Consider the following 23,490-nt stretch of genomic DNA (forward strand, 5'->3'; position numbering starts at 1 on the left):
AGCTTCTGAAATCTTATATCAAGAAACTTATAAATTATATCATTTATAAACAGACAAAGAACCGTTATCTGATCACTGCTCAGCCTACTTGGAGGCCAACCTATTTAAACAAAGATAATTAAACTACGGAGGAGTGTGTGACATGATTAAAATAACAAGGTCTACAGAATGACTAAAAATATGGAGGTGGCTCTCTTATTGGTACATATTTATTTATTAAATCAAAATAAGACATAGCAAGCACTGTGAAAAGAAAGTTTACAATAGACTGAGTGTGTGGCTGCGTCTGACAGAGAGCAAATCTCCCAGCCATCAGAAGGATTCAATTTAATGTGACAAACATCTCAACGCATCGATCCATCATCTCAGTCATTTCAATTTTTTCATTTTCAAAACCGGCAGGCAGAAGGGGCAAGGAAACCGAAGGACAGCGGAAACGGAGCAGTTCCGGAGCGTTCCGCCTCCATCCGCAGCTGAGCAGACAAGCCGCTTTAGTCCTGACGGTTTGACAGAGCCGTGCGTCAAATGTTATGGCAGAGGAATACGTCTTCAGTGTAAAACTAGCAAACCCTGAGCATCTCAAAGACATTAATTGAGAAAAGGGATAGTTTCATCATGCACTGTAACCAACAACCTTACACACACACACAAATAAATAAATAACAATAAAATAATGAAATTAACAGTGGAGATTTGCTTTGTGTCTCATGTAACAAACCTTGCCTAAAATTACAGCAAATCACTACAAAGACCCTGTTGTGATGCATTGACTTAAAACTAAACTTTGCCTGAATACTGAAAAGAGGGTTTTGAACAGAGAGAAGGATGACCTTGCTTTAACACTCTGATATCTCCAAAATCACACCAGGGCTCGTTCTGATGTTTTAGAAGAGCAATTAATGCTGAACATATACACAGCAGATGGACCGGGACTCCCTGTCCCTGTCTCCTACTGGTCTCATGTAGAGACAGGGTGCCGTTCCCCACTCACGCATGTCTCCACCTCGCCCGCTCTGTCTGGCTTGGACCTGGAGCAGATCCATAACCAAGTTTATTTGTCTCGGGGAGAGTGGAGAAGCAGTCTGAGCACTGGGCTAACAAGGCTCTCCGAGTCTGCCCCTGGGGCCTCGTAACGCTCCTGTGCAGACGCCTGGGATGAGTGCGATTAATGGGTCCACGCTGGGGGAGACGCCTCGTGCCCTGACCAGGGATCCTGCACGCAATCCTTACAGCATTGGTGCACCAGAACCCTCTCACACACAGCACACACCTACTCCGAACGAGGACTGTGGTTATTTGATGGCACTGAATTCGACGAAGTGTTCAAATTTGTTTCTGTACTCTACGTTAAACGCTATACGGTTACGGAAGCGCGTGCAACACCACATTAAATGCGTCGCATCCCTCCGCTGGTAAAGTTGTGAGTCTTTGAGGTCACTTCTCTTCAGATAATGCCTCCCCTAAAAGGCAGTGCCGCTCCCAGCCAAGATACACAGTCACACAGCCTTGAAGATCAAGCATGGCACTTTAACAGAAGTGAATCAACAACTGAATTCTAAAAGCATGCCTGCACGAATCCACCGGGATGGGAATCAAATCCATTAGATTGCGCATTTTTGGTGGTGAGAAAATAAAACATTTCTTCATCGCTTAAGATAACTAAAATTACAGCTGACGTGAACAGTTTGAAGAGTCAAACCTTGTGAATGTAAATGAACAACATCAGAAACACGCTATGATGTGCTGAAGAATGAATTCCAAGGGAAAAACAGAATGCCTCGCCAAAGACGGCTGGCAGAGGTTTTGTTATTAAAATTCGTTAAGACCGCCGGTCCATCAATCTCTGTGTGAGGAGTAATTACACTTCCTCTATTGTTACTGAAAGCTCACCTATAGTGTTTTAATTTAGAACTGACTGACAGAGCAGTTTTGTACCTGACACAAGGCATTTTAGTTCCAGTCTAATTCCCACAGTTCATCTGATATACATCTATACTTGTCATAATTCTCCTTTTTTAAAAAGTACTCTGCTGACAGGTTCAGCTATTGAAAAGTGCAACTGTGGTATTTGTTCCGTGAAGTGCCCTGCTGGCTAACGTCTGACATGTACGGCCTCTGAAGCCACAGCGTTTTAGTGTCTGAACTCGGGCACTCTGGGTAAAGAGCCGTGTGACTGTCAGCTTGATTAGGTCACTTAATCGTTTACATAAAAGGTTTATATTTATAATACACGCTGCACATACATTTGTAATATACTGTGAGGTTTTCCGTCCTACGCACTTCAACTCAGAAAAAGGCTTCATAATTAGTGAGAATCCAGTGTGTCTCAGCAGGGACACTGGATAACGTAATGAGATCTGTCACGCAGGACACAAATACAAACACATCATTTATTTTATAGTTACGTCAGAGATGAGCTCCTAATGTTTCTCTCCTGTTTCGTCATTCCCATTAGACAGGGTCTGATGAGCGGGGAGTGAGAGCGACGCGATGGTGGAAGGGATCGGACGCTGACTACACGGAGCGCCGTGGACGAGGGTCCACGGACGTAACCCGTCGACCCCTGCGGTCGGCCGAGGCCCAGGCGGGTCGGGTGAGACTCCAACTTTAACTGCCGTGTTAATCCCTCCCTGCAAAGTCGGCTAAATCCGGGTAGGGATCCATCTCTGCGGCGGGGTCCGCACCGTCGCCTACTTTAAGCGCTGGCCGAGGGAGCCTGGGGTAGCAGGGAAACGGAGAGTAGAAAAGGCAGGGAAGAGGATTAGCGGGACAGCAAGACGCTGGGCCGGCCTCGATTAGAGTCGGGATCATCCTGCCATCACAGAATGAGGAATCATAGGGGCTCTTCCTAAAGAGGATGAACCGTCCGAGATCCTCCGAGACTTCAGAAGTGCAAATCTGGCCTGCGTGAGCTACCCGTAGGATCCCAGTGAACCTTCGCTGCTGGCGTTCGGAGGCTCCGTGGGCTCGGTGGGAGATAAGATTCCCTGCCATAAGCTTTCCATGACACTGCTGCTTTATTCCCTCGCAAAGAGTCCAGAGTAGAGCAAGGATTTAAACGACGCCAGACTGCGTAGAACTGAATTGCTAAGGCTCCGTCCACCGGTTCTCTGCCTCGTTGGCCTCGGCTGGCCACCTCTGACTTGTCGCTTCCTCCAATCGCCGCCTGTCCCAATTCGATCAAATAAAGCAGCTCTCGGTAGCACACCCCTTCTCTCCCTCCTATCCAGTGTGGTTCTGCCAACCGGTCATAGTCCCATATAAGCATGTGAATAGAACCATTTACGCAAGTGTGCCATGGGTCTCTGACTCAACACAAAGGTGACATCTCTCACCCCGGTCGCCGCGCTGGGAGGTCCAAGCGCCGAGTCCCGAGGCAAAGCAGCGCTCGGCCGCCTGGTGCTTGCTGACCTACCTGACGGAGAAGCACTTCCATCCCGACACAGCCAGATCAATGGCAGCTAAAGCTCTTCTTATAGCAGCCGGGCCGTGAATACTAGACGCAGCAACACTGGGCGACACAAATCTACCATAATCTACGCTCCCCGCTCATGGCCGGCCCGATTTATCCTAACCGACAGCAGAGCGATTTGCGTAGGGGCAAAGGAGGGCGGGACAGACAGGCAGGCAGGCGCGTGGTTGGCTGCCCCCTACACTGTGCGTTTGGTTAAGTAAGCCCGCACACGCTTGTAAGAAGCAATCTCGGCGAGATCTCACAAGAACCCGGAGAGTTCTGCAGAGATGCTCGTCTCGGCGTGCTCTCCTCGAGCGCTGCGATATCTCCGTCTCTCTCTCTCTCTTTTTTCCCCCCATCCGCCACTCCCGTGTGCTGAATCATAACGACGGCGTCCTGGACCTTTCTCCGGAGCTGCCTCGATGACGCCGATCAGCGGCGTTTGAATGGCGAGGTGGTGCGTTTTCCGGGGAGTTCGGTTCCACCGCCTTGCCTCGTCAGCCCCGGGCCCTTTCCCTGGGCTGAGCTATCTGGGTTTTGACAGGTGAGTATGGCAAGGCTTGTAGCAAGAGCTTTTTGGTTAGTCACCTTCACGGTCAATTGGCCCCCACATCATATGTGGATTATCTGACAAGTGGCAATCGGCGAGCGAGGAGAGGTGGGCACCCGAAGAACTTCAGAGATGGATACAGGCAGAGCGAAAATGTATGCGGCTTCTTCTCGGCTGTGGGAAGAGATGGAGTTTCTTGAGACCGATTTAAACTTTATCTTCTGTCACAGCTGGCAGGAATCTCACCAGCACTCTCTTCTATACAGTATGAGATTTTTGCAAAGTAAGCCATTACGTCAAAAAATCCAAAAATAATGTGCAAATCAATATAGTGTTAAGTGTTACAGTATCTAAACGGCTTGAGGTGAATTAATGTACCTGGTAGTATGGAAGCCTTCAGTGCTACGTGCAGAAACAGGTGGGAGGGAACTAAGTGCATCGAGAGCAGCTCCAACCTCACGCTCAACTCTTCCCCCAGGGCCACAGCGAGGAAGACGAAGGGCGAAGAGAGTCACGGCGCTGTAGCTGAATGAGGGAATAGAGTGGTAACAGATTATATATGGTTAGATGGGATGGATGCAATGAAAAGAAGGAAAACAGAAAACCATGGTAACTGGCATATATTGTCAACAAAAGGTTGCAAGTGGGTCTCAACTTGGTGTGCAACTAAAGGCCAGAACAAGAAACAAAACAACAGAGCTGACAGAAAAGTAATAACCACCACCTGATCTATGAAAATACACACACACAAAACACTACCAGTTACTCAAAACATCCAGATTCATGTACTGGAATGTATGAATGTTTCCAAGCATGAAAGCAAACCCTAAAGGAAGAGATCTGAGAGGCAAAGTTCAAGACAAACCAAGAAGACAAAACAAGAACAGACAAAGGAGAGAACACAGCAACCCAGTGAATCTGGACGAGGCCAGAAACGGTTCTGGAGCTGGAAAACCCAGAACAGACGCGGCACACCAAAACAGGAGATATACCAGGAAAACCCAGAACAGACAAACACGTCACACCAAAACTGCAGATATACCAGGATTCACCACCATTTCACGCAGACGTAACCGGCAAGGCTGAGCGAGCGTTTGATGTGATAACCTATTAGTGCCACGGCGGAGGTCCTCATTAGACGACCGGTAATGACACAGACCAACATGAAATGGAAAAGGTAAAAAACAAAAAAAAACAAAACAACCCTGAGCTGAGCTCTAAACGTCTCGATAGCTTTTGCGTCATGGGTTCGGTGACTTCCAACAACACCATAACAGCTGGAGATGGAGAACTCCTGCCCAGGGTACAGCACGCAGACCTGTCAATCACTGCCTGATGTAACCCACGTGAAACACTCTCTCTCTCTCTCCCCCACCTGTTCTCTAGCTACCCAGATCAAGGGGACTACCCTTCTGTGCCGTGTGAACACGTGGACAGAACATCGTGTGCCAGAAGCAAGGAAGGAAAGCCAGTGAGAACTACCCTGACCCCTCTGACACGTTCAAAGAATGGTCACTCATGACTGTGTATTGCTGCATAATCAAGCAGATTTTCAGAGATGTTGAACAGACATTACAGAAGCTCAACGGATAACAGAGTGCAGCCCATAATGTAGCCAACCTTTAATGAAGTCAGTCTGATTACAGTCTGATTATTGTCTGATTACGGCTGGAGACCCGCTAGCTCACAGAGTGTAGCAGAGGTGAGATATGTCAGGAGTCAATGGCATTTCCCTGCTATGTACCAGGTGCCAGACAGCCAAGGTGGGTTTGTCTTCAGATTTCAGGCGCTCCCCACTTATTTCAAAAGGTCAGCGAAAACAGGACAGTCAGTAAATTCCACCATGACCAAACCTGCAATAAAAAGCCCAGAAATCTGTGTGTATACTCATAAATCCCCACTTTCACAAAACTCTGCTGCAATTCAACCACATACTAAGCCATGGAATCATTCAGAGCATGGGTACAGTGACATGACCATAAGCTAACGAGATGTTCCCTGTGTTGGTAAAGTCATTTTTAACAGTATTAGAGTATTAGAGATTTCTGCCTTACTACGCAGATGTGCCGATGGACTCCAGGGTTTAGTGAGGGACTATTTGGTGCATCTACTGCACGTTTGGTTTTTAAAACAGATGATACTGCCGTGAACAGCCATGATGAGGTGAGGGTTTTGGTTTCCTCTGGTCCCTCTGTATACAAGACCAGGAACTGGTGCCTCGAGTATGCAAGCTGGTTTAAAGATTAACAGGGAAGCACTCTGCTTTGACTCAGAGAAAGCACCACTGGAGAAGATATTAAGGGAGCTTAAGGAGGATTAAATCTATACTACCAACTGTTCTGTCCTTTTCTTCCGGTGTTCGTTAAGACAAGTCAGGAGACATACATACATACAGAGAGAGAGAGAGAGAGAGAAAGAGCAATATAATGGCTGAAAGAGTCTGGCAATAGAACCGTCAGAGTAATTACCTCCTTGTTTAAGAATGAAATTGTATTGCGCCTCTATGGTGACTGCCTTTCATATTATAATTTCGAACGAATGAAGTATAACTTTAAGAAGTGGATGCATTTTTCTAATCACGCTCTCCCCTCAATACACGCTTTTACGCAGCTTCTTAAACTTTGATCATACGGTAAGTTCCAAGAATGTAATTATATGTTCCATGTATAATTTAAAAAGCAGGGCATCTAATATTCAGATAACGATTTTTTTTTTGGTTACAAAGTTCCCTGCTACATTCCTTTTGAGCTTTCCTCCTCTTCTGTTAATCCACAAACAGTTTTGGTCCTAAACTTACTACAGCTGCCTTCAAACGTGCAGAACACACATCATTTACTGGTCACGGGACTTTTATCTTAGCACCTGGTGTAAAGCCTTCTGGGAAGATTCCTACTTCCTGCTCGTTTCCTTCGCTCTTCCTTGCTGGTTTTTTGCGGGATGGGTCCCGTCGGCCTCGTCATGGAGACAGAGGGGAGCGTTAAGGACTAATCCTGTGTGTGAAGGCAGAGACATGGACCCGCCAGGCTGGAGGAGGACGTGGGACCCTGCTCACAGGAAGGAGATCGAGCCCTGCTCGCCACCACAGCCCTGTACACGACGGGACGCCTGGGCCAGACCAGAAGAGTGAGCCCACCTTCGATCTCTCATCACAGCCTCCCATCGCTCCATGGCCAGCTATCTTTCTTACTCTATATCTCCATCTTTCTCTCACTCAGTCTCTCTCTCTCTCTCTCTCTCTTTTCCTCCCTCCATCCCTGTATGGGTATCCACCTCTTGTACATAATGAGATAATTAACACTGTTTGATTAATTATAATATGCTGAGTGATCTGTGAGGTCCTCCCTGCAAAGACTGAACTCCAGGTGCAGTGTGGTGGGAGACTCCGAGCGTGTCACTTTCCTCTGGGCTAGGAGAGAAGTGCCATGTGCTAATTATATGACTTTGACATATTTGGTGGTACAGACCGAGTGCGGTGGCTTGACCGCATCAGGCAAGTCCAAGTCTGGTTTCACTGTAGATAAGGCTTCAGATTAGCTGTTGTGTTGTCTGTGGTGAGGAAGCTGGTGACGTGGGTTTAGGGTGTTCACATGTGGCGTAAATGTTTACATTTACAGTAACAAAATGGACAGCCTGTGTCACAGGTGTCACGTTTGGCCCCTCCTAGCATCCCTGTTTCCATGGTTACCCTGTCTCGTGTCTGTTTTGATTTACTTCCTTGTTATGGTTCCGTTCCTTAGTTTCGTTTTCTCCGCCCCTCCTGAGTTTCACCTGTGTCTTGTTTAACTCTTACTAGTTCATGTATTTAAACCCTTTTGCTGGTCATTGTAAGTCTATTGAGTAATCCATGCCTCTGGAATTCCTTGCCTCTGTGTATGTGATTCCTGGCCTTTGTCCGTTTCCAAGCGTCGTGGTTTCACTGAGTGTGTGTTATCTTCAAACTTAGTTATGTGTTCTTATCCTTGCTTATGTATGCTATAACCTGCCTCCCTTTCCTGTTGCCAAGTGTTTGTCTTTCCGATGTATTCCCGGACTCTCCATGCTGGCTCACTGACTCTGGATCTTCCCGTAATAAATCTCGCTCTCCTCCGCGCACGCGTCCACCTTCTAACCGCTCAACGTTACGAGGGGTGGCGGAGTCACACAGCTCTGCATAAAAAGGTAGTGCTTTGGAATGCAACCTGCAGACGCCTGAAGATCTGGTCCGCGCCAGTGCAATACTGCATGTCTTTAAACACAGAAAAGGCCTCGTTCGTCAAGCTCCTGTACAAGGTGGCATGGCATCTGTTTGCGGTTCACGTGGCAGAAGGACTCTCGTCCCAGGCTGTTGGGTTAATGCAAGCTGAAGACGCATCCAAAGGGTGGTGCATCCCAGGCGTGGGAGCACGGCTCGCGCCGAGATGCGTGCCGAGTCGCTCGGCTCTGGCATTGGAGCCGTTTCCACTGTGCACTGTGCCTCCGGAGACTACGCTTCCTCATGAAATCTTAACGCAAGTTTGCGAGGGCGAGTGGAGACACTCTGCAGTCGTCTGGAGAAACACGTCTCTCTAGAGACGCTATCTTAACTCCGGCTGACCCGCAGGCTGGACCTTTTAAGAAGAAACCTTTTGAGAAGAAACCATAAACGCACGCAGGGCTTCAAGCTCACTCTGAGAACACAGCGTGACACCAGACCAAGGCTCCATCAGTATCAGTTTATCACACAGTCATGAGAAGACCAAAAGGCACGTTTTAATATTCAGAATGCTTCTCAGCCTAAAACAGGAGACTGGAAGCTCACTGAGAGAACACACAGACTTCCCCGTCTCTTCCTAGCTCTGGAGCAGGGCCTGGTGTGCTGTCCGGAGCCTTCCGACAGCAATGATCTGATCTTAACCTCAATAACAAGAGACGACCAGCAGACGCACACATGCACATGCAGGCTTCAGAACAGCCTTCTGGCATCTCTGCACTGACTCAGGGACATGCAGAGACATCAGTGATGTTTGATTGGCTCGTGCGTAATCTAAGATGTACTACGACTGCCGCTTCCGGTCGCTTTGGTCGTTAGGGTGCACAAATTATATTGCATAACTCATCATTTTCATGGAAACTGTGTGATGGGAGGTTGTGATGTTCTACTTCTTTCGCTTTTTATGGATGACTGAATGGCTACATAGTCCTGAGCAGAGGGGGTCATCTTGTTTGATTCATTAAGTAGATGTGATCCTGTCGATTTCTGTCCCTGATAATACTGTCACTGATCTATTTTATCTTCAATAGGGCAACACACACACACACACACACACACACAATTGTGAAAGCTGTGCACACATAATAATATTGTATAAGATACAGGGTAAATCACGCACGCGCGCACACACACAAACACACAAACACACAATTAGGAAAGCTAACATGAACTGTGCACACAAAATAATACTGTGGGAGATACTGGGCAAATCGCACACACATTCATGCTGATGCACACAGACTCTTGAATTATAGGGTGTTGTCACATGCACTTATGTGCGCGCGCACACACACACACACACACCTGTAATCAGAGGGGTCGTCTGGACTCCAGCTGATCTGTATTCTCTGCTGCCAGCGATTCTGCACCCTGGGAAGCAGCCAGGAGTGTGGTAGAGTGCAGGAGTGTCCAGGAGCATTGTGGAGTGTGGTAGAGTACAGCAGTGTCCGGGGCACGTGCAGGCCTCGGGCTGAGCTACGTAATACCGATCGCTTTTCTCCGATCGCCGTGTGCACGTTGCTCCCACCAAGACGCGTGGCAGGACAGCGCGGGATTCTAAGACAGCAGCGGAGAACATAATTGTCATCTGACAAAGACAAGCTTTATTTATTTCCCCAGGCTAATTATTATCCCTCGTTCTCCTTTACTCCGGCTCCGCAAGCTGAGAGTGGAGCCCAAAACAGACCTCAAGTAACATCTGCCGCAGGCGTTTAGAGAGTTCCCTTTTTCTCATCTCTTCTTGCCATGGATAAGCCTGAAATTCACACTCCACAATAATGCTGTGGATCTTTTTTTTTTTAATCTGTCACCACCAGTCATTCAATGGTCTGCTCGTATGCAGCGGCTTTTGTGAGATACACAACTAAAGAAACACACTTCTGCCTTCTAGATGTGATATGATGATACCGAACTAAAACACAGAAGTTGTGTGACGGGGCAGAGGTTTACAGAGGCAGGGATAGTTATGATTTTAGTTATTTTTGCCTTAAATCTAGTCGCCTATGTTTGAGTTCATCTTCACTACAATGCTTAAATTTTTCTCCGAATATATTCTTAGCGATCTACAAATCTTTGAAAAAGCAGGAAAAGAAGGTTGCACATACGCATCACCCAGCATGTGTGAATACACTCCACCACACTTAAAAAGGATCCTAAGTGCTGCTTTTAAAAGGGTTCTTTCATTAGTATTTACTTCCAAACATTAGGACACAAGGAAAAAACTTTGACATTTTCTTGTCTTCTCTTCTTTCTCTATAAAAGTCAGGTGGGAAGGAAACTGGGAGGGCACCTGGTGCCTGAGCTCAGCCAGCTCGTCCCCTGCGCTAGAACAGGGCTGATCTCAACATGCATCCTAATGGGTATATAACCTCCCCTCGCCTCCTGTTTCTCTTCTCTCATTCTCTCTGCGAACAAGCAAGCAAAAAAAGGGGTGTGTATTTGTGGGGGGGGGGGGGGGGGGGGGGGGTATTGAGAAGTGATGCGACGACATCATTTCCTGCTGATGAAAGCGTGATTGGTTGGTGGTGTTGGGGTGGGGGGGTTGGCGGGGATGCAGTTTTGTGAGCTGTAGCTGCTAACAAATCCAATTTTCACAGGAACACGGTGCCAAGCGGACACACACACACCCCCCCCGGCCAGCGGCGAAGGAGACAGACGCCCTTCTCTTCTGCACTTCACGCCTCGTCTCTGACTCACTCGTTCTCCACACAATGAATTAGGGACCGATTCCTTTGGTATTAATCACAGACCCTTGGGAAAAAAAGTGCAGGATGAGATTGTAATTCAGATTTATTTGGGAGCATATGTGACTCGCTCCCTTAAGGCAGACATGTGAGAGCAACAAAGAAAAAATACAGACAAAACAAAACTAAACAAAACTAATCAAGGAATAAAAATGCAACACCAACAATGAACAACACTGATATCTCTACCTCTCGGGTTTGTGGCATGTGTGAGAAAGAGAGAGAGCGAGAGAGGGAGGGAGGAAGAGAGAGAGAGAGAGAGAGAGAGAGAGAAAGAGAGTGTGTGTCTTTAGGGGACTAAGATAATTAAATGCTTGTTTTCTTCTTTTTGGCATTTATTTACCTGGATTGTGTCCAAATGAAAAGGAGAGAAAAAAGATACACACACACACACACACACACTCACTCACTCACTCACACACACACACACTCACTCACACACACACACTCACTCACTCACACACACTCACACACACACACATACACACACACACACACACACACACACACACAGTGAAGAACGTCAGTGTTGTCTTATTAAAAGTTTGGCAACAAGTGCCATAGAGATGAGATTGCAGCGGAACATTTGAAGAGAGAACGATGTTAGACTCCAGTTTCACAAAGTGCCAACATTACTACAGTAACACAGGCCTGGCGTTAGCTGTGTCCTGGGTTCAGACTACACAGGCCTGGCGTTAGCTGTGTCCTGGGTTCAGACTACACAGGCCTGGCATTATCTGTGTCCTGGGTTCAGACTACACAGGCCTGGCGTTGGCTGTGTCCTGGGTTCAGACTACACAGGCCTGGCGTTAGCTGTGTCCTGGGTTCAGACTACACAGGGCTGGCGTTAGCTGTGTCCTGGGTTCAGACTACACAGGCCTGGGGTTGGCTGTGTCCTGGGTTCAGACTACACAGGCCTGGCATTATCTGTGTCCTGGGTTCAGACTACACAGGCCTGGCGTTGGCTGTGTCCTGGGTTCAGACTACACAGGCCTGGCGTTAGCTGTGTCCTGGCTTCAGACTACACAGGCCTGGCGTTAGCTGTGTCCAGGGTTCAGACTACACAGGCCTGGCGTTGGCTGTGTCCTGGGTTCAGACTACACAGGCCTGGCGTTAGCTGTGTCCTGGGTTCAGACTACACAGGGCTGGCGTTAGCTGTGTCCTGGGTTCAGACTACACAGGCCTGGGGTTGGCTGTGTCCTGGGTTCAGACTACACAGGCCTGGCGTTAGCTGTGTCCTGGGTTCAGACTACACAGGGCTGGCGTTAGCTGTGTCCTGGGTTCAGACTACACAGGCCTGGGGTTGGCTGTGTCCTGGGTTCAGACTACACAGGCCTGGTGTTAGCTGTGTCCTGGGTTCAGACTACACAGGCCTGGCGTTAGCTGTGTCCTGGGTTCAGACTACACAGGCCTGGCGTTAGCTGTGTCCTGGGTTCAGACTACACAGGCCTGGCGTTAGCTGTGTCCTGGGTTCAGACTACACAGGCCTGGGGTTGGCTGTGTCCTGGGTTTCTTGAGTTGTTGTAATGAGCTGCTTCGTTTCTCTCTCACGTCTCCCCAGCCAAGGTCAGGGATCAAAGGACATCATAGTGATTTTCCTCAGATTGGGGTCAAATGGTGAATGTGTCTAAACACATATAACAGCAGTTTGAACACACTGAGGATATTAAAGGTGTAATTACAGGAGGCCTCTCCATACAATGTCTCCAAAGCAGCAGGATTAGACCTCTGTTGAGCATAACGACAGCCTGTAAACATCAATGCACATGCCACATCCCATAACATACAGTGCTTGTACAGAAGGCTTAGATGTTATCTGGAGTTGTTTTATGTTTTTCATCTGATTAAAAATATTAAACCCAGTATTTTAAGCCTTTGTCTTGGTACAGGGAGGGCTTGAAACAAAACAACAAAGAAAGATTTGAAATCAGATAAATCACTTAACGAGATTTGAAAATGCAGTTCTAGTTTGGAGTTTGTGTCGGCAGAGGCAAAGAGCAGGAGGTACGTCGGTGGGTTGTGCTTCACTAATCCGAGGCGAGGGTACGCACGCTTAGACGCGACGACGGAAAACCCAACACGTGAGACTGGATTTGCTTTCATGCCATTCTGACTCAATTCAAATAATTACAATGGAGAATGAAAGCTTGTTGAGGTGCCGTGGTTTCTAGTTACTGCAAACTGTAATAATCCTTCGTCTTTACAGTACGTGAGAGAGGACTTTCTGGGCTTAACCAAACCCAAGAGGCAGCTGTTACAGGGAGTATTACTGTGTCTTTGTAAAGCTGTTACAGGGAGTATTGCTGTGTCTTTATAAAGGTGTTACAGAGAGTATTAATTACTGTGTTTATAATGGTGTTACAGGGAGTATTGCTGTGTGCTAATAAAGGTGTTACGGGGAGTATTACTGTGTCTTTATAAAGCTGTTACAGGGAGTATTACTGTGTCTTTATAAAGCTGTTACAGGGAGTATTACTGTGTGTTTATAAAGAGATAAACTTCCTGAAGACAGCAGAACAGGAGTCTCTTGGAAAGCCATGGACATGCACTTGTGTTCCTCTTCTCTGGTTAACATTGAGTCACATGCAGACGCGTGTTTTTGTTCATGCTTACGTGGTGGTGTTGGTCTTGGGTGGTGTTGTTCTTCTTCGCCCGCCAGTGTTCGAGCGCAGGACTTTTCCCCTAGCGTCCTGAGGAACACATAAAACCCATCAGATTAACCGTGAGCACCAATTTAGAAATTGTGCTACAACTGCATTAAGACTGAGGCAAGTATCGACCCATCCAATAAATAAACAAAGGAACACGCTGCTAGCCATGCCCTCATATATATTAAACCCATTAGCCATTTTGGACGTAGTCCTGTAGCGTGTGTCTGTGTGGGGTGTGACGGTAGGCGTATTAGCTAATACGGCTCTCAAATCTCCAAACACAACAGCATTTCCAAAACCACACCGACTCCACGGACGATTTATGCCACGCCACACTGACATATATTTTACTTTAAGTGTTTCATAATAGACAAGGCAGTTACTCTCGAGCTCTCCAGTGCCGGGCTGTCTTTGCCTTGAGGGACGTCTCAGACTGCTAATTCTCAGGAGTCGCCAAATACTGGCCCTTAATTATTTGATATTTAGCCAGTAATTAAAAGCTTTGTCAGGACGAGCGCTGCCATGTGGCGTCGGCGCTGGCAACCAAAATCCTTCGCAGCAGCGACAGCGCAGTGGCGGAGCATCTGAAGTTCCGGGAGGGCGTTTTCTGCTCCTTGCAACTGGATTGTTCTTCTTTCCTCCACCCGTTCCGTTTTGTTGACGCGGGCGCTAATCAAGGTCCTCCCTCCGAGAGACGTCGCGAGCTCGTCGCGCGGCGCTGTCGCTTAGCCGGGGCTTGATGTGACAGCGCCGTCGCGCGAGGACGCTGACAGCTCCGCGCCGCCTTTTCTTATTCCTTCTCGCGCGTGCTGGCGCTCGAGCGGAAGATGAAACGAAACAAAACAAAACAAAACAAAAACAAAAAACAAAAAAAAAAACAAAAAAGAAAAAAGTAAAGTGAAAGCGGTTTTCAGACGAGCGATTTGGTGGGAGGAGAGCCGCGCAGGACGTCGGTCCGGGCGCGGAGTGAAAGCGGCACGCCGGCCGACGCAGGGACCACGTGTCCCGGGCCTCGAGGAGGCGCGCGCGCAAAGCTGCAGGCTCGGGAGAGAAGCGTCACGGTTTAACGGGCGAACGTGAGATGTGCGACGGGAAAGACTCGACGGCACTGGCTTGTAAAGTAGATAAAGGTCATCTCGCCCTCACACAGCACACACGCCACACATTTCCTTTCAGACTGTTTTGAGGGGATGCGCTTCGGTAGCTCACCATTATAACAACTATTGTTTACAGCGATGCTATACCGCGTAATGCGGTTTGTTTGTATGTACTTAGAATTACACAGTTGCGATGTCCACCTGCCACTGCTTCTGTAATGGAACACGCGCGCACTTACCAATATGAGTCAATATGTGGCTATTCATCAGCGCGCGAGGAGGGCGAGCGGGTGCGCCTCCCACGCCCTCACGTGTAGCGCCGCGCGGTGTTTCTGCAGTCCTTTGGCAGGTGCACGTGTAAATCCACGGGAGTCGCGCGGGCTTGTTCAGACGAATTAAAAAGTGGCTCATTGATTGCGGAGCGCCAAGGCGAGTTGAGGAAGGTGAAGTCTTCTCTTTATTTCACTCACGTGCCGGTACGAGCTCCGCCCGGGTGGGTAACGTTCAAGCGCAAAGCACGACAGCATCAGCGCTGACCGGCCAACGTGAAGATACCCTGAAAGATACCCTGTGCGCAAGATTCTCCAGTTTGATGTGCTTTTAAAACAGTGTGAGAGAGGGAGAAATGGCACTGGGGCTGACAACACACAGCGTGTGTCTGGACTTCAGTGGTGAGTGTATGACATGCGTGTAAATCTCTCCATGCTGAAAGGATCAGCCCGACACACACAGGGAATCACGTTCCTCACACACACACACACACACACACACACACTCATATGTTCAGTACCCCTAAGCCACCCCAGGCAAGGCGTAATCATAAAACCGTACACACCACACACACACTTGGCATATTGCTCAGTGCACACTTTCCCAGGAACACATCTCTCTCTCTCTCTCTCTCTCTCTCTCTCTCTCTCTCACACACACACACACACACACACACACGCACACACACGCACACGAGAAGAAGGATGCCGGAGAACAGCCTGCCGGTCTGTCTTGGCAGATAACACAAGGCAAAGTGTATGATTAGCCATTCTGCCAAAAAATTGCCTTCATACATTCCCAAATGTTCTGCACCAGCGTACAGCACGCCGAGCCGCATGTCAACAAGGTAGGTGAGTATGAGGCATTTAAAAGGATCACCAAATCCATGCTGTGACTTTTTTGTCTAAAAGAATAAAAACACCCTTAGTGTCAGACAGAGGACTGAGTCTACGCACAGCACTCCTCATCTAATAGCGCAACAAAAAAAAACGTGGGAAAAACTCACATATCAATATTTTAGCTGTGATTCGCGGCAGGTTTCTTAACTTTATCGCCCTGCAATGGCAGAGGGTGGTGTTATTGAATCATCCAACTCGTGCCATTCCCACCGTCCCACTGTGGTTACGTCTTTCTTCTAAGCCTGTATCTACACCCCCGGTGGCCTGCTTCATTCCCCCGCAGAGAGACCCGTCCCCGATGCTCCCAGTGGCCCCGCGTTGCCTGAGGGGACTGAATCATCCAGGGCAATCTGGAGTGATGAGGGTGCTATCAGCTGGAGGTGTGTCCCTGGGAGATGAGCCAGCGCAGACAGACTTCAGTCCCCCTGGGCACGTTCCCTCGGACTGCCCCCCTACCCCCACATCTGTTAGACAGACAGACAGACAGACAGAGAGAGAAGGAGAAATACTGCAAGACAAAAAAAGAAAGAACCATCAGTGGAGTGGTGTGTTTGTTTAGCTAATAGCAAGTTTAGCTAAACTTGGTTCTTGTGACTGAGCCGTCAGTGTCGAGAATAAGGGCAACCGTTTTCATTCTGTCACATCCCGTGACAATACATGATTAACTTTCGGTAAACGTGTATGTACATGTGTATTTTCTGACAGTTTCTGTGTTCACTGAAAACATTCTTTTGTTTAACCATTATGGGTGTGTCTTAATAGGGGCTGTTGACAGACGAATACATACAAACCCCCACCAAGCCTGCTACCTTTATCTGTAAACACAGTAAAATCACTCCCCTAATTACTAACTTTCCCCATGGCTAGTTTTTTATCCAATTTAGACATTTTTCTTGGCTCGATTCAAATCTGCCAGGAGCACTTACTTCAGCTGTAAAGGGAGGCACTTTTAAGCAGAAAAATATCATTGTGTGTCAATTAATCAATGCGGCATCGCACTGTTGTGTAAGTGGTCACATGCTTGTCTGCTAGTGGCCACTACCGTTTTAATGCTCAAGATGGCTTAAGGGAAACTTTTTTTCTGGAATGAACACTCTGTTTAAGAGGAAATAATCAATCCCACAAACCAACAAAACCATGCATGTCAATATCCAAACCTACTGTGTATTACGGCAAATCCGATGAAACCATTAAGCATCTGAAACTGTTCTAAGGGGCAGAAGTGCTATTTTTATCCACACGAGGAGCTCATAGACAAATGAGTGAGAACGCACATGTATGGTGTGTGTGCGATGTTTTACAGTAGGTAGTTATGGCGGTTTCATGGCGAAGCAGGACGGTAGGCCACGCATCGGACGACGCAGACATTGTGCGTGTGCACATGCTTTGAGAGCCGCGAGGTATGCTTACCATGTCGATCGCAATACTCCACCAGACTGATGCTGTAGATGTGGGACACATGGAACACGGAAGGCCTAGACGACCCTGCATCCACAGCAGATGCAGCAGCCGGAATAACAACCATAGCTGCGTTCATTACAGCAGTCATGTGAATGCACCCTCCCAGCTCCAAACATGTCCTTCAAACAACAAGACCCCAGGGACAAAAAAAAAAACAACCCAAACCAGACCGCAGAGGGGAACGGGGGTGAGTGTGCACCTGCAGGGTGTTTGTTATCACACAGCTGCCGGGAGTGCAGACTACAGAACGAGTCCCACTGCCGCGCCTCCAGGAAGGCGGCTGTCACTCATCACCATTTGATCAGTTTGTTTTTAAATAGTTCGTGGTACCCATGTCCACTCTCGCCAAACTTTTCAGTTGAAGTTTCAACTGAGGCAATCAACAGTTACAGGCTGCTAGACTGCAGTGACACAGTCCTGCTGGCCAAGGAAATGACATGTTCCCAGGAAGTGACATGTTCTCTGAATAGCAAGAAAACCATTTATCAAACTTTAAACCATTAGAACTTGCAAAGTGGGGCTTCGGTATGCATGTCATTGATATAGATGCATTAAAAGACTGAAAATACATAATAGACACTCTTAGATTAGTTTGGCACATAAAGGCCACTATACAGGCCCAGACTTGGCATGTTTCTATTCCACAATAGTCTGTATTAGTCAAGCATTTGTAAAAAAGAGAAAAAAACTCTCTGCATAAATGTGTCCTTTCTGGGAAGAAGTGTGGGTTTAGCGGTGAGGCAGCAGGCTAACGCTGCCGTTTCTTGCTGTCAAAGGGGTTTTATTTTCTTACATGCCCAGGGTCAGTCAGAGCACCCGTGCTTTCACCTATGCACGAGAACACGGACGTGAAAATGGCAGTGTATCTCACCACGTTCTAAACGCGCACTACGGAAGGTCATGCCTGTGTTTGTCGTTTTGCTTAGGTATCGTACAGCCTTCAGAGATCAACATGCGCACATGGTTGCAGATGGGAACATTTTCTGAGATTTACACTGAGATGGTCGAGCCAGCCTAGTGGAATAAGGCCGCAGAAAAACTAGCCCACCAATCCACTCCGCAGAACACAGCTCGTGTGTGTAACAGGATGCGTGACGTCAAAAAGCCCTGCGTTACACGTCTTATGCACGTCTCCTGGTTCCACGTAGGGTTCTGTGTTCCTCTACAGACTGACTTGCTTAACTGTGTGTTTGTCAGGACTTGCTCTTTATAGCTCCATACTTTTCTCTTGTATAATTCAGCAATACAAGCCCATTAAGAATAGATGCAAAATCAGCCTAATGTAATTCATTAATATTAAACAAAGCTGTGGTTTGCGTGGCGCTGGCCGTGGCAGGGACAGCCCTGGAGGTACTGATTAATCAGTTTGACTCATCGAGGTGCACTGTGGCATGGATTAGCATAGATGCTAATGTCGCGCGTGGGCATTAATTGAGGAAAAACAAACAGATTTATCAGTATTAAAGAAGGCCGGGGGTGTCCGAACGATGCGATAACCCACGGCCACGGCCGGCGGAGCAGTTACCCCTGGCCACTGGCCTGTGGACGAGCCAGCAGATGGCAGCTGGTCCCCAGCGCAGCACGCGCGCACACACACGCAGACTCCACAGGTGCACTGAGGTGTCTGGCATAACCCCCTAACCCCCCCGCCCCCTCCGCACCTGGTCATGATCAAGCCCGAGCCAACAGGCCGGCAGGGATGACGTGTCCAACAGCGGCCTGAGGTCTCGCCGGCAGCCCAGAGCTGGTGTCTCTTCACGCCTGTTTGGAGGACACGCCGCGCCTGGGGGCCTGGGCCAGCTAAACTGGCCTCACTTCACATTAATCTCACACTCTGGCATTTCAGCTGCCTGGACATTTACTCAAGATCTCATGACCCCTAGAAACTTAGAACTAATACGAAATAATTAGGTTAACTATGGGTTACAGAGGCTACAGAAGCCTGTTAAGTGGCGCAAGGAGATTTTACTACTGCAGAAGAGGTCCGTTAACCACGCCCACTGACGCTCACATCATATGGCAGAAGAGGTCCGTTAACCACGCCCACTGACGCTCACATCATATGGCAGAAGAGGTCTGTTAACCACGCCCACTGACGCTCACATCATATGGCAGAAGAGGTCCGTTAACCACGCCCACTGACGCTCATCATATGGCAGAAGAGGTCCGTTAACCACGCCCACTGACGCTCACATCATATGGCAGAAGAGGTCCGTTAACCACGCCCACTGACGCTCACATCATATGGCAGAAGAGGTCCGTTAACCACGCCCACTGACGCTCATCATATGGCAGAAGAGGTCCGTTAACCACGCCCACTGACGCTCATCATATGGCAGAAGATGTCCGTTAACCACGCCCACTGACGCTCACATCATATGGCAGAAGAGGTCCGTTAACCACGCCCACTGACGCTTACATCTTATGACAGTAAAATTGCTAGGGAAGGTATTACAATATTCCATAGAAACATCTTCTGAAGTTGGCAGCTAATTATGCAGTGTAATTATTAGGTATGTTAATATGAACATTGGTTGTACTCTGTGCCTTTATATAGCTCTGCATTAAAGACAAGGAGAGCAGTCGGCGTGGTTACAGCTCGAGACTGCCGCAAAGTTTAGTTTAACATGCTGGAGAAGTGAATGTCGCGTGTGCGCGTAAATTGGCGGGTCCTTGATAAAACTGCAGAGAAGGAAAGACGCGTGCTTTTTTAGACAGGAACACCTGGACAAAGGCCAGGCAGGCCTCGTCGGGAGAGCCACTGCAGAACAGCTGAAGGTGCTCCTGGAGGATCGTGGGTAGGAACGGGGGCCACAGCAGGGCTTATGTGGAACGCTGAGTGACAGAATAGAGAGTGGGTGAGAGGTTCCAAAGAAGAGCAGAGGTACAGCCAGGGGCACACAGAGGCATTTTAAACCCGCCTGGCATTAGTGATCCCCGAGGAACTTTAATAATTGATGATAAGGGTATTACATTATACTCTTAACACTGTATAAACACAATTTAGCTATGCCTCCCTCCCTCTCCCTCTCTCTCTCTCTCTCCCTCTCTCTGTGGGTGTGTGATACGGGACAGAGCACTGGCTCTGTCAGAAGAGGGAGGTACCCTGGCAGTTGGCGCTTTAACACGGCCACCATCACTCTCTGGTACAGCAGCTACTCTGGGCTCTGCCACTACAGGATTTGTAGCCTGTCCAGTTTGTGTGTGTGTGGGTGTGTGTGTGTGTGTTTGTGTGCAAGAGACGTGCCCTTCACGGGGAGCATGGGGGGGATATTAAGAGCCTGCAGATGCTACTGTTTTGTGTATACATAAAACCAGTATTTGGCTTTATGCGAGCTTGCCCCCCTGATCTGTCTTAGCCGAGGGAGTCTCTCTAACGGCATCTAGACGGCCCTCCTGGGGAGTGTCCAGACGGACTGCTTGTGTCAGCATGTTAAGTGTGCCGCGCCCTCTGGACACAGGCACCCCTGACCCTATTAAAGTCACATTTACCCCAAATGTCCCATAAAGGTCAAAGCTCAAACGCTGGGGCGGGACTCGTCTGAGCGAACTGGGGCTGGCACCCTGCCTCTGCGCCACAGGGCATGGCCGAGCCCAGCCAGGCTGCCACGATCACGCAGTCACCCCGAGTGAGGCTAGCCGGTGGGTGACGTGGTGAGGCAGGGCGGTGGGTGCAAATGCTGCGTTAATTTCCCAACATTTACAACCTTATCGAGCGGCTTCTGCGGAACCAATTTCACACTTTAATTTCTGACAAGCTGGAAAGGTCTGAAGAGCTTTGTGCAAAGTCCACTGTAATTGTCTGTTGCATGAAGAGAAAAAAAAAACAAAACGAGTGATACAAATGAAATTGCACAGAGTGGTGGAGGGGATTTTCTAGGAACCCTGTGAATGTGATGCCAGCCGCTTCAGTGCACAGTGGGTAACACTGCATCAGCAACAGAGACAGAAAGGACCCGATTTTGATCAAAATTTACTCTTAAGAGTAAATCCAGTCACAAAGCTGAGTGCTGGGATGTTTGTGTGGTAATTTTCACGTGCCTGAATTCTAACTTGTAGACGTGTATAAAGCGCGGGTTCAAACACTGCGTGACGTCTGGTTCACGTTCAGGAACTGTGAAGAGTGTGAAGTGTTCCAGAGACTTCATTCACTCCGTTCCCATCGCCAGAACTGCTTATAGAGAGTGTGTCTGCTCAACAACCCTCAGCCGAACGGGTCCGTCACCACGATCGGCAGGACTGCAAGTACGTGGGCGTTTCTCTCCAGTGCATGCTGGGTAACCAGGAGCACGGGAATGGTGTGTAAAATGGCCCCGAACATTTATGTGACCTTCAAGGGTCAAGATGGACTTGTGAAAACAACACATGCTGCAGTCGTTATGGCGAAGGAACCTGTTAATGTGTGTTTGGCCTAGACGACTCAACTACCCCCACCCCCACATCTCTGCGACTGAAATCATATACAGCACAGTGTATAATCATGACATATCCAGGGTTAATAATCCCCAGGTATTTTAGGGGGTGACACTACTCACCCAACGCCACCAAACCTCACACATTATATGAGTAGTGTGGGGGGACATCACTCACACATTATATGAGTAGTGTGGGGGGACATCACTCACACATTATATGAGTAGTGTGAGAGGACATCACTCACACCACCCACCCTCACACATTAGGTGGGTGGTGTGAGGGGACATCACTCACACCACCCACCCTCACACACGACATGCCCAGGGACTGGTTATAGCTTACACTAGCTGACAAGCCAGCAATGTCTGACATTATTATAGATTGCACATCAAATTTAACTTACTTTGAAATGTTCGAAAGGTTGAGCTAATATACTAAAAGAACACCACAGACTGTATTTATGAAACAATAATATCGGCCAAATCCAACAGCTAGGGGTTAAGACATCACACTGTTTTAGCCGCCTGCAAACTTTGAAGGTGAGACCTTCCACCGTCCTGCCCCAAACTATGCCTGTGCTCTGACCATACACAACGGTCCCCTGTAATGTCACTACATTGAAGAGCCCGAGCTTTTTCAAAATGTTATTTTAACAGTTGTGTAATGCCACCTCGGGTTTATATTCACGTTTACAATCAGTTGGTGAACCGCTTAAAGGAATATTCCATTGTTTTCCCAACCTAATCTTGCACCATATGGTCGATTACTACGGGCAATAATTTCTGCATTTCCCCTGTACGTAGAAAACAATGGACAACCCACCGACTGTAAACCCACCTAAGAGCTGCTGGTGCATTCTGTGAAAAATCCTTTGAAAATGTGATGACAATAAAGCAAATTCAAAACTACAAGCATCACACTTTAATTACTGTTTTAGAATGGGGAAGACATGTTTATCAAAGCTGATATTTTGCATTTGTATCCAACTTTTAGACACTGGAGCAATTAAGTAATAAACAGAAACGGTTCATCTCACGTGTGCTACGTTTTGTTTAGTTTTTTTTTGTAGTGTACACGCACAAGAAGTTCCGTGTTTACAGTAACACTAAATATTCGTTGCATGTCTGAAAAATGAATTACGTAGCATTGTAGCTTACATGCAGCAGACTAAAGAATTCATGAAATAATTCCACAGAAATACACTGTTAACGGAAATGTTTATTGCCCCGAGGCTTTCATTATAAGCCACTGTAAGTGTCTTTCGAGTCAGTGGGTTTTCTATTTTCCTCTAATTACAGGGAAACGTGTCTAAATTACTGTCCATGGTAATCGACCACGCTACAGATGTGGTAGATAGAGATTTGGTTGGGTAACACAGAAATATTCCTTTGAGCCAGGCGGACTAGGCTGCCTAGAAACATGTTTGTGTGTGTGTGTGATATCTTTCCTAAAAATGAACCGACATCCACATTATGGAGTGATTTTTTAAGACTCAAGTATCATCAGTCAATCAGTACATTTCAAAAGGCCGAATATCAACATATTACTCGTTGGATGACAAAACGAACTGGACACGAAAGGTTTCCAGTCGATAATTTTTAGTTTTTAGTATTCTCCGCTGTGTGGACCGGGAAGAAATCGATGACAAAATGAGGACAGTCATGGAAATGAGCCTGTTAGCAGAAACGGTAAATTGCAGTAATCAATCGTCCTCTCCTAA

At 47.8% G+C, this 23,490-nt stretch overlaps 1 protein-coding gene across 1 annotated transcript in view; it reads right to left on the bottom strand.

Annotated features, from left to right (window-relative positions):
* Positions 1 to 205: 205 nt before the first annotated feature.
* The window catches only part of LOC113583146 (uncharacterized), a 34,056-nt gene continuing 10,771 nt past the window's right edge, over positions 206 to 23,490 (bottom strand). The window contains exons 3-6 of the mRNA XM_081708034.1: positions 13,590 to 13,666; positions 9,538 to 9,789; positions 4,383 to 4,529; positions 206 to 4,178 (exon numbers count right to left, since the gene is read on the bottom strand). Coding sequence (XP_081564160.1) covers positions 4,067 to 4,178; positions 4,383 to 4,529; positions 9,538 to 9,789; positions 13,590 to 13,666 — 588 coding nt within the window. The 3' untranslated portion in view covers positions 206 to 4,066. The remainder of the gene's footprint in view (positions 4,179 to 4,382; positions 4,530 to 9,537; positions 9,790 to 13,589; positions 13,667 to 23,490) is intronic.

The sequence above is a fragment of the Electrophorus electricus genome, chromosome 26 (assembly GCF_041902795.1).
Source record: "Electrophorus electricus isolate QZ-2024a chromosome 26, ASM4190279v1, whole genome shotgun sequence".
Lineage (NCBI taxonomy): Eukaryota > Metazoa > Chordata > Actinopteri > Gymnotiformes > Gymnotidae > Electrophorus > Electrophorus electricus.